The sequence below is a fragment of the Camellia sinensis genome, chromosome 5, assembly GCF_055761805.1.
Source record: "Camellia sinensis isolate YWXY chromosome 5, ASM5576180v1, whole genome shotgun sequence".
Lineage (NCBI taxonomy): Eukaryota > Viridiplantae > Streptophyta > Magnoliopsida > Ericales > Theaceae > Camellia > Camellia sinensis.
In genome coordinates this window covers 68,041,891-68,052,157 of record NC_138965.1, presented here as the reverse complement: position 1 = coordinate 68,052,157, position 10,267 = coordinate 68,041,891, and the positions used below count along the sequence as shown (strand labels likewise).

The 10,267-nt window shown below is 34.6% G+C and overlaps 1 protein-coding gene across 1 annotated transcript; it reads right to left on the bottom strand.

Moving 5' to 3' along the window:
• Positions 1–3,774: 3,774 nt before the first annotated feature.
• Positions 3,775–9,192, bottom strand: LOC114284972 (uncharacterized). The gene is made up of 8 exons (XM_082869044.1): positions 8,632–9,192; positions 8,240–8,369; positions 7,996–8,145; positions 7,296–7,385; positions 6,186–6,555; positions 5,078–5,112; positions 4,467–4,981; positions 3,775–4,206 (listed from the first exon to the last, which is right to left on the bottom strand). The coding sequence occupies exons 5-8, from the start codon at positions 6,322–6,324 to the stop codon at positions 4,134–4,136; spliced, it is 762 nt and encodes a 253-aa protein (XP_082725170.1). The 5' UTR covers positions 6,325–6,555; positions 7,296–7,385; positions 7,996–8,145; positions 8,240–8,369; positions 8,632–9,192; the 3' UTR covers positions 3,775–4,133.
• Between the last annotated feature and the right edge of the window lie 1,075 nt (positions 9,193–10,267).

The window sequence follows — 10,267 nt, the reverse complement described above, 5'->3', positions numbered from 1 at the left end:
TATTTAATTATTTACTTAATTTTTATATTCGGGTTCTCACAATTCATCCATAGTCATCTCTTTGCGTTTATGTTTTAAATAATTTTTGAAATCTTTCCAAGCCGGTGGTAACTTTTCTACTAAAGCAGCGACTTGGAATGACTCGCTAAGAGACATACCTTCTGAATGAATATCATGCAAAATTATTTGAAAACTTTGAACTTGAGATATTACCGTTTGGGAGTCTACCATAACAAAATCCAGGAATTTACCGACGACAAATTTCTTCGTGCCGGCATCTTCTGTCTTGTATTTCTTCTCCAAAGAATCCCACAATTCTTTTGCTGTTTTCAGAGGACTGTATACATTATACAGCATATTGTCAAGGCCATTTAGGATGTAGTTTCTACATAGGAAATCTGAATGTTTCCAAGCATCTACAGCGACAACAGCTTGCCGATCACTTTCACCCTCTTTAAGTGCTGGAGCCTCTTCATGGAGAAACCGGGCTAAATTAAGAGTTGTAAGATAGAACAGCATCTTCTGCTGCCATCTCTTAAACTCGGTACCGTTAAATTTTTCCGATTTTTCTCCATGATTGATTAGTACATGAACATGGTTCTGGATAGGGACCGATGTAGGTGTAACAATAGGAGTACCACTGCCAGATGCAGTTTCAGTTGTAGTAGCCATAATCTCTGATTACAAAAATCAGAAAAAATTAAAACACAAATTAATTTTCTAGTTACTAAAACCAGAAAATAAATTATAACAACAAAATAATTTTATTTTCCTTGTTACAAAAACTAGAAAAATAAAATATCACAATAATTTTCTGTAATACCAAATAATATTATGCAATTGTTAATGACACCAGTATATTACTACTAGTTGTCAAAGAAAAGAGACAGTATATTACTGCTATCTGTCAAATAGCATAAATCACTATTTGTTTTTCCAACCAGAATATTAGTGTGAAAACACAGAAAATTAAATACAATGAAGATACCAAAAAGGATTTTGTCTTAAGATTGTTGGACAATCTTCACTGTATTTAAAAGATTTAATTCTATTGTGTACAAAACAACAACTAGAATTTAAAGAAATAAAGAAAAGGAGAGAATTTGTTTGATTACAAAAATCAAACTTGAAATAATAAATAAATAAATAAAAACAGATTTTATTTTGTTACAAAAACAAAATTAAAATCTGATAAAAACAACACTTAAAATAAATTAAATAACTTACTTGATTTAATTTCTTCGAATTATGTTCTGATCAAGTCCAGTGTTTGACACTGTGTCCTTAAGACAGATTCGTCCTCTCCACGGTGCTTTCAGAATTTGGACGTCTATCTCCCAGGATGAAATGATCTACCACAAACAATAGCAGCACTACAAATTGTTTGCCTTACGAACACACTAAGTGTTTACACTCTTTCTTTCGGAAATAAAATGCAGCAAGATGAAGAATATAATTAGCAGAGGTGAAATACGAAATTTCTGAATGTATGTAAAGGTGACTCTTGGTTTTAAATTGAACAGGTATGATACCTGTTGGTTTTGAATTCAAACAGATTTGAATCTGTTAACAATTCAAACAGATAGCAAAACGGGAAGGGCCCTGTTTGGGTGTGCACTAATTCCAAACTAGTTTATTTCTGTTTGAAAACGGGAAGGGCCCTGTTTGGATGTACAGAAAATCCAAATCAATTTAATTTGAATTCTGGATTTTATTTTACCAAAAAAAAAAAATTTAAATTCAAATGTTTTTGGCTCAAAAAGATTAGAAGCCCAACCCAGCCCGGACGGACGGCGGCGCGTGCGCGCGTGTGTAGTGATTTTTGGGTCCAATGGGTCTAGCCCATTTTGCCCATAACCTCTTCCTCTAAAACACTTGGGTACCCCTTGGGGCACACCCCAAGTATCTAACCCAAGCCTTATAAACCCTTTCAAAACTTCCCACCAAATCAATGTGAGACAAGCCAATTTACAACCTTAAGGAATTTCCACCAAAACTCCATTTTCATGGAGCACACTTTGGCTTCAATTTCCCATTCACTCGGTAATGGTTTTGAGCAACCAAATATACCACGTGAATTACAACGCGGCATAGAACGCGTTACCACTTTGACCCGAGTAAATCGACACTCGGGGCCCACCTAAAAAATAGACCAAACTTGAGGAAAAATTCTGGTTTTACCCAGAATTTTTCTATCATTTCCAACATTATACACAAGGACATTCAAAACAATTCAAAGAGAAATTCCATATTCAAACATCAACACCATTTAATCCAAGCCATCTATCTCATACATTATTATATCAAAGTTCATAATTAAGTTTTCTTATGTGTCTTTTTAAATTAATAAAATAGATAATCTCTTAATTTAAAAAAATAAAAATATACAATTAAAACTAACACAAACTACAAAATGAAGCAGAATTAAAATTTACTAAATTGTAGAAGTATAGAACAATACAATTTGATTTATAAGTGTCCAAATAGTTTTAAAAATGGTTGTTCTTTGTTTGCCTCACAAATTAGTGAATCATCTGATACAAAATAGGTTCACAATCAAGAATAACATAATTTAACACTCTAAAAATAAAAACATTTTATTGTAAAAATAAATAAAGCTATATGATAAATAAAATGAACTTTACTTATAATGCAGGTGTAATTAAGATTTAATCATTGTTAATAAAGTGATTTTGTTTTCTCATTTTATTTAAGTATGTATTTCCTTACACAGAAATTATAGAAAATAGAAAAATAAAAAATAACACACAATTGCTAAGAGAGAAATGTTGTGTTGCTTAAACAAGTTATAAACTTGTGCTTCTTTTAACTTTGTGGTAAATGGGTTTTAATTATGCTCAATAGAGACATTCAACTACTCTTACATGTGGCTAAAGTTATTGGTGCCTTTGTGCTATGTGCTATAAATAAATACCTTTTGAAAATTAGAGATCTTCCTCATTTTCCACTGCTGAAAATTTCACATTTAGTGGCGTTTAAAAAACGCCGCTATAGGTATAAAAAACGCCGCTAATTCTTTTCGTGACGTTTAGTACTAAACGTCGAAGATGCGGCCGTCGCTATAACGTTATGGCGCTTTAAAAACGTCATTAAATTAGCATAGACGGCGTTTTTAAAAACGCCACTAAATGTGATAAATAGGGGTAAAATGACGTCATCCATTATTTAGCGACGTTTTAAAAACGCCGTGATAGGTTTTTCCCTATTTTAAAAATATGACCGTTGCACTGTAGTGGCGTTTGTAAAAACGCCGTTATAGCTTTTTTTTCTTTTTTTTTTGAAATTATTTTCTTTTAGTCAGAAGACTGAAGCAAAATAAATAGTCACTTGCCATGTTGCCTTTGGTCTCTTGTCAGAATGCTAAAAACTTCATAACCAACAGCATTTTGACAAATTAAAACTTCATAAACATTAAGCTATTTTTTTGTAGTTGAATTTGTCAGAATGCTAAAAACAGAATGCTACACCACAAAATTAAACCTTACACACAAAGTGCCTGTTTGGCAGAGCTTAATTACAGCTTATTTCAGCTTTCAGCTTAATTTAAGCTATTTTGATGTGTTTAGTTTAGCTTATAGCTTATAGCTTATAGCTTTTTGGAAGTCAGAAATCAGCTTATTCTTTGAGTGGGGCAGGAGATGCTTTAAGAATAAGCTGGAAATCAGCTTAAGCTGAAAGTTATAAGCTATAAGCTGTTGAGGCATAAGTTATAAGCAGTTTCCCACAGCTCTACCAAACAGGGCTAAAATTAAGCACCACAAACAACCCTCAATGGGTCAGTAAGTTCAACTGTAAAAGCAATACAATAAAACTCTTCGTGACCAACTAGATAACGAGTCTCAGAAATTTCTCAATTAGGGCTGAATGAGAGGGTAAAGATAAGTAGAAGTGCACCTTCCTACACCTAGTTGAGAGAACATTGTGACCTCAAAATGAGGTGATTTTGCCATATTTCTATGGACTTAACAAGGATGGGTCAAAGGTAACATTTTCTTGATCAAGCATTTGAACGACCTCAGCGACAACGGCTGCAAGTTCCTTCTGGATGAGATCATCGGGCATATCAAATGTCCTCCTTCGCATGGAAAGAGATCTGCCAGGAGGCTGAGGGTCTACCACATCGAGCATTGCTTCCAGCTCATCAACCATCGACCTTTTTGCAACCCACACCATAAGATCAGCACCCTAATAAAGTGCAAAATCAGCAAATTAGAGGATCAGTTTTGTTGCCTAGTGATCGGAATAAGAAATGTAAACTTGAAAACCCGTAAAAAAAATTAATGAGTAGATCAAGAATCATAAAGAACACTATACTCAAACTTCAGCCAGTATAGAGAAATCATCAATGCCGTTAGCCAGCATCTGATGACTAAGAAGATATACATATTATAGAAGGTAAAGAGAAGAAAAACGTTCATGAAGGTAAAGAGAAGGTAAAGATATACATATTACATGATTTCTGTGTCAATAGCTTTGAGCAAACCCCACAAGTTTGCAGATCAAAGGAAGGCGAATATGAGAAGGTACTGCTAAATTCACTCAACTTGCCTTGGCCAGAGCCCAAAAAATCACTGTCGAAGGAACATCTTTCTCTTTGAAAAGAGGCCACAAGCTCAGAGAAGGTGCGTGTGGACCAGCCATCAGAAGAGCCACCTTGGGATCCGATCGTTAATTCGTCACTGCATGTGGAGAGCAAAAAAGATAGCCTACCCTCGGAGGGCAAGTTACTGTTGGGCGATTTCAGACCCAGGATACGACTATCTGAGAGTTGCCTTAAAAGCTGGTGTCTAGGTGACTGGCGAGCCCTTCTTGCTTGGGTTGAGTTTGCTGGAAGTGAGCAAGTTTGGGAAGATGAAGGATCTACAGTTGGCATCGAGAAAGAAGAGCTTGAAGGTACAGAAAGTGAAACCCTTGGGGCAGATGAATCTACAATTTCCAGAGATTGTATGGAGGTCTGTACCTATAAGATTAAAAGACAATCTAATTGAAGGGGAGAACGAAAATCAGGTATCTTAAAGGAAATCAGTCTTTCAGTTCCAATCGGATCAAATCTCACCTTTGCATTCTCATTGCTAGCCAAAGTTATATCTGCTGCAACAAGCAAGTAAATCATATCAGTCAGCATAAAAAATGGAAGCACTAAAATTACAGCTTGCGAATAGAGCTACTTTTTGCAATTGATAATGAAATTACAATGTAAAGGAAAAGCATACGAGACCACGCCTCACTATATCTAAAGTTATCAACATTATTACATTACCATAAGTTTTTTGACCAGTTAAGTTTAATGAACAAAACAATCCACATTAACACATGGAATCCAGAGGAAGGATATCCATCGCTCACAAGGCCACGAGAATCAGCAAAGCCCAGAAAACAGGAATCACTGCATTGCCATAGGTGTCTACTCATAGAAACTTTAAGCATGATATGTAATGTCAGTAACAGAATGTGTAGGAAGCAGTGATCAGCAAAATGAATCATTGACAGAGAAGCACCGGATCCCAAATAACACCAAGAAATTACTGAACTCTTATGTCCTATCCTTTTTCACTAATGTATCCATACCTTTCGGGTTTATAGCCATATAACTATAGTATTCACAATGGGTACGACCTCCATCAGTGGCAGATATGCTAATAATCACGTTGTAGTAACTTTTTATCAGGGTGTTCTTATATTTACTAGTTAGTGATTAGTGATGCATATGTGAATTTAAATAATTTGTGCAATCTTTTTATAAAAATAATACTGAATGCTTTTTCATGGTTACTATTTGCATATACGTGATTAGCTGGAGCTTTAAAGGCACTAAATCTTTTATCACACACTAGTGCATATACAGATGCATATTTAGAAATGGAAAGATGATGGGTTTGGGACTAGGAAACCCTTCCGAACCATGCCCACCTAGGACATTCCTCCCCCAACCTTGCTCCAACGTGGGATCAAATCGAGTTAGACAGGAGCTTCGGCCCCAAAATATGATCATGTTATTGAGCCTATAGAGGAAACTAATTGCAATGATGGCCTTTCATAACTTATCAAAAGCAAACAACCAATTTTAAGTTCTGTGCCACAGGAAATTTAAATGATCATACTAAGAAATGCTCTACAGCTAAAAGTAGTAAAAAGACAAACAAGATGCCATTTTAAAGCTTTACCTAAAGGAGTCATCAAATTTGCACATGGTCCTTCATGAAGTGGAGACTTTTGAGATGTGGGAGTTACAAAATTTCCTAGAGGGCTTCCCTGACCAGAAAAATTACTCCCATTTATAACTAATGCCCCGTTTAATTCCATGCTACTGTTTGTGCTGGTTCCATGAGACGGTTCATATGAAGTATTCTCACTTTGGCCTGCCACGCGCCTTTGAGTATCCCACTGGAAACTTCATGATGGTGAAGATATCATATTTTTTTGCAAAGTTTCTTCATTGGTTTCGATCATCAAGGTTCTATCCTTTCTAGCAACACAACAAGCTGACCCCATACTCACCTATATATAAATGATGAAGGCTGCTGCAAAAGCTTCCTGGAATCAACAAAACCCCAAATAAACAAATAATTCATATAACAAAAAACTGTGTCGGTTCACCATAAATTGAAATGTTAGGAGAGGAGAAGACCCATCTGACATGGAATTAAAAAAACATTAATTTATTTGATTTAACTAATGCATAAATGGTAGAAAAAATAGGATAAGCAATCTAATATTAGATGAATCATTTAAAGTACCACATAAAGCTTACATGAATATTAGTGAACAAGAGTAGGCAAGAGATCAATAATTTTTCAAAAAAAATAAACACCAGATATCAATCATTAAAAAGAAAGAATTGTAGCCACGTTCAAATTGCAAAATATGTATGATGTAGCCAAGACAAACAACGTGCACGTACACATGCATCCACACATATAGAAACAGTCCTAATCATTTAAAGGTTGGACTTGAGCCCCTCTATAATGCATAAAATTGTCATCTTATTAAAAAAAAAAACCAATATCAAAGATACCATTTAATCAACTACTAGAGTAAACAATCCAGTTATTGATCACTAAATGTGTGTCTATAAAAGATAATATTCATGACTAGTACATAACCCTGATTTCAATATCCTAAATCATAGAAGATCCCTGTGACATATGTACACAAAACCTATAACAGCTCCTTGAACCAAAACACTAGTTCTAGGAAGATAGTTATACTGAGAATTGTTACAACCATTTCCTTAAAAATACGATCAGCACTAAAACAAGATTTTGTATAAATACCTCATATACAATAACAAAGTTATCCTTGATCAAATCTTCATTCATCCCTCCAAGATAATCAGAGAGAACATCAGCCACTCTGCAAAGGAACTAATATCAACGAGTCAAGGGTAAGAGAGCTTGATGGTTTTGATGCATAAAGAAACAAAATATAGCTGTATGTACTACATAACCAGCACATACACCTCATCGCTAGAGGAGCACATGAAAATCAAGCATTTGAAACAAAATAAGTCAATTACCCCAAGACCCCCTCAAACTATTAGTGAATATCACTTTACTCTCATCTATGAACCCGCTCATATTGACCCCTCAACTATTAAATCGTACAAGTACACCCATTTCGAAGGTGGTCTAGAGGGGGGTGAAAGTAATACATTTTCATAGTTGAAGGGTCAAAATATACAGGTTTACATTCTTGCTTTTAAAACACACACATAAATTTCATTAACTCAACCATGAAGAAAATAGACAAATAAATTAATGAAGCTAATTCTATTCTGCAACTTGACATAGTTACCAACCAATTAGATGATATTTCATACTCAATGGAGATCAATGGTCCTTGCTTTTATAACACACACATAAATTTAATTGGATTTATTAAGCAATTTTCACTCTGCTAAGATGTAATGAAAGGTTGAAGTTACTAAATTTACACTAAATTACACTAACATCAACTGACAGAGTCCATAATTACCTTAGTCTTGGTGAAGAGATTGCTTTTCTCCTTCAAGAAAGTAGGCACGATCAGAGCCTTCCAGCTCCAATTTTGTCTAATCAAATAGAATGTCACCTACTCAGATTTTCGATTTCCACCCATTGTCTTCAACCAATCAACCAAGTTCACCTGTAATTATTTATTTTCACTTCGGATTGTTAGAAATGATGGAGGAAAAGAGGGGTGAAAGATAATTAGGATAGCATAATATTTCAAGACTAACCTTTCCCTTTGGTCGACTATAATCAACAGGGTTTCTTCCAGAAATTATCTCCATTATAAGTATTCCAAAGCTATAAATATCACTCTTCTCATTCAACATACCAGTGCAAGCGTATTCCCGTGCAACATAACTAGAAAAATCATAGGGTATTAGTTATTTTCCTATTCCAGATAACAAATAGTTATCCAAATAAAGCTTGAATCACTACTAGAAAAATGAACAGAGAAAACAAAATTTGAATTTGAGTTATAATATATATATATATATATATATAGAATCACTGAACCAACACAAACAAAACAGAATCAACAAACAACACAAAAAAAAAAAACAGAATCACCGAATCAGATTTACGATAGTCATATAGAGAGAGAGAAGGGGTAGATCCGAACCTTTCTGCCTTCTCTCAACGCCTTGATCTCCGCATATGCAATGCCTTGATCTGCACAAACGAAAATCAACAACCAAATCAACAGATAGACCTTCGCAATCGAGAGAGACCTTCGAAATCGAGAGAGAGAGCGCTTTGAAATCAAAATCGAAATCGCCGAGATGTCATTCTGAGATGAATCACCGAGATTCGATCGATCGATCCGTTGAGAGAGAGCTTGAGAGAGAGCGATCCGTTGAGATATCGATCGATTGATATTCTGAGATGAATCACTGCTATTGGAAGTATTTGAGAGAGAGAGAGAGCGAGCCGTCCAGATCAGGAGAGGGTTGAGTGAGTGAGAGATTAGGAAGAGGGTGTAGAAGAGTGAGTCAGCGGCCGGCCCATTTAGGGAGATACTGTTTAGAGATTTGAAGGCGCTTTTGAACGCCTCCTATCATTAAAACGGTGTCGTTTTCATTTAAAAAAAAAGGTGACGTTTACAAAACGCCGTTAAATATTATAAAAAAGTGACGTTCAGAAAAACGCCATTAAATAAACGCCGTTGAAACCCACATTTCCTGTAGTGTTCGGACCCAAGACAATGATATTAATGGCATTGCACATGGACCAACCCCTGTATAAGTAACAAAAGAATGCATTCTGTTTCTACTTCATACAAAAAGTATAATTTATTTTATTTTATCACTTAAATTTTTATCAAATAACATTTTAATTTTAAAAAATTTAACATTCAATTTTCAAAACTTGAATTTAATGATTTTTAATTTTTAATTTTATCGAATAACACTTTACTTAACAAATGACGGTCGACACCATGCTTTATATAAATACTTCAATAGAAATACTTCTAATAATCTGTAGCAAAATAATTAGAACTAATTAGATACATCACACACACACACACACACACATATATATATATATATATATATCCTATTCATTTGTATTAATTTGTGTAGACCATGAAATACCTATTGGAAGAAACTATGGTGGAAGTGAATGTTGTGAATGGAAATGGTATCATGGCTTTGGATATTGTTAATGTATATGTGGTGTATATTTTTACATATATTAAGTATTGATTTTCTAAATATATTAGGTATGCCATAATTAGGTTTCTTATAAGATACTATTTCTCATAGTTAGTTTCTAGTAGAATACTCTTTCTCAGCTTATATATACAGGCCTTCTATTATATAGGATAAATTCAATAATACAATTCATATACTTTTCTCTCTCTCTACTATTCTAACATGGTATCAGACTAGATTAAGTACCTAGAAATTTTGCTTCACAGGCGGCCGCCAGCCTTGCCTTAGCCGCCCACCGGACCTTAACCTATTTCGCTACTATATTTTCTTGTCACTATCGCTTCGTGGTGATCTTTTCCTTTTTTCACTGATTTATTCCTACCCTAAATATCTCTATCATATTTTCTTTTTACTCGCAATCCTTTTTTTTTTTTTTTTTTGTGTGTGTGTGTGCTTCTGTTCCACTTTTTCTTTCCCTCTGCTTCAACCTCAAATAGGTTTCTATCTTCAAACTCACCTCTACTTTAACCTCAAATAAGTTTCTATCTTCAAACTTATTTGAGTTTGAAGGGAGGTATTATACCTATATCATGGCAAACATGG

What these genes read in the sequence shown, in the direction of transcription:
- LOC114284972 (XM_082869044.1), bottom strand. Translation starts at nt 6,324, where the DNA reads ATGGAATTAAACGGGGCATTAGTTATAAATGGGAGTAATTTTTCTGGT. An exon ending in CTAGCAATGAGAATGCAAAG is followed by an intron (nt 4,982 to 5,077) that starts GTGAGATTTGAT and finishes TTAATCTTATAG; the next exon opens with GTACAGACCTCCATACAATC. An exon ending in ACACAGAAATCATGTAATAT is followed by an intron (nt 4,207 to 4,466) that starts GTATATCTTTAC and finishes GCACTTTATTAG; the next exon opens with GGTGCTGATCTTATGGTGTG.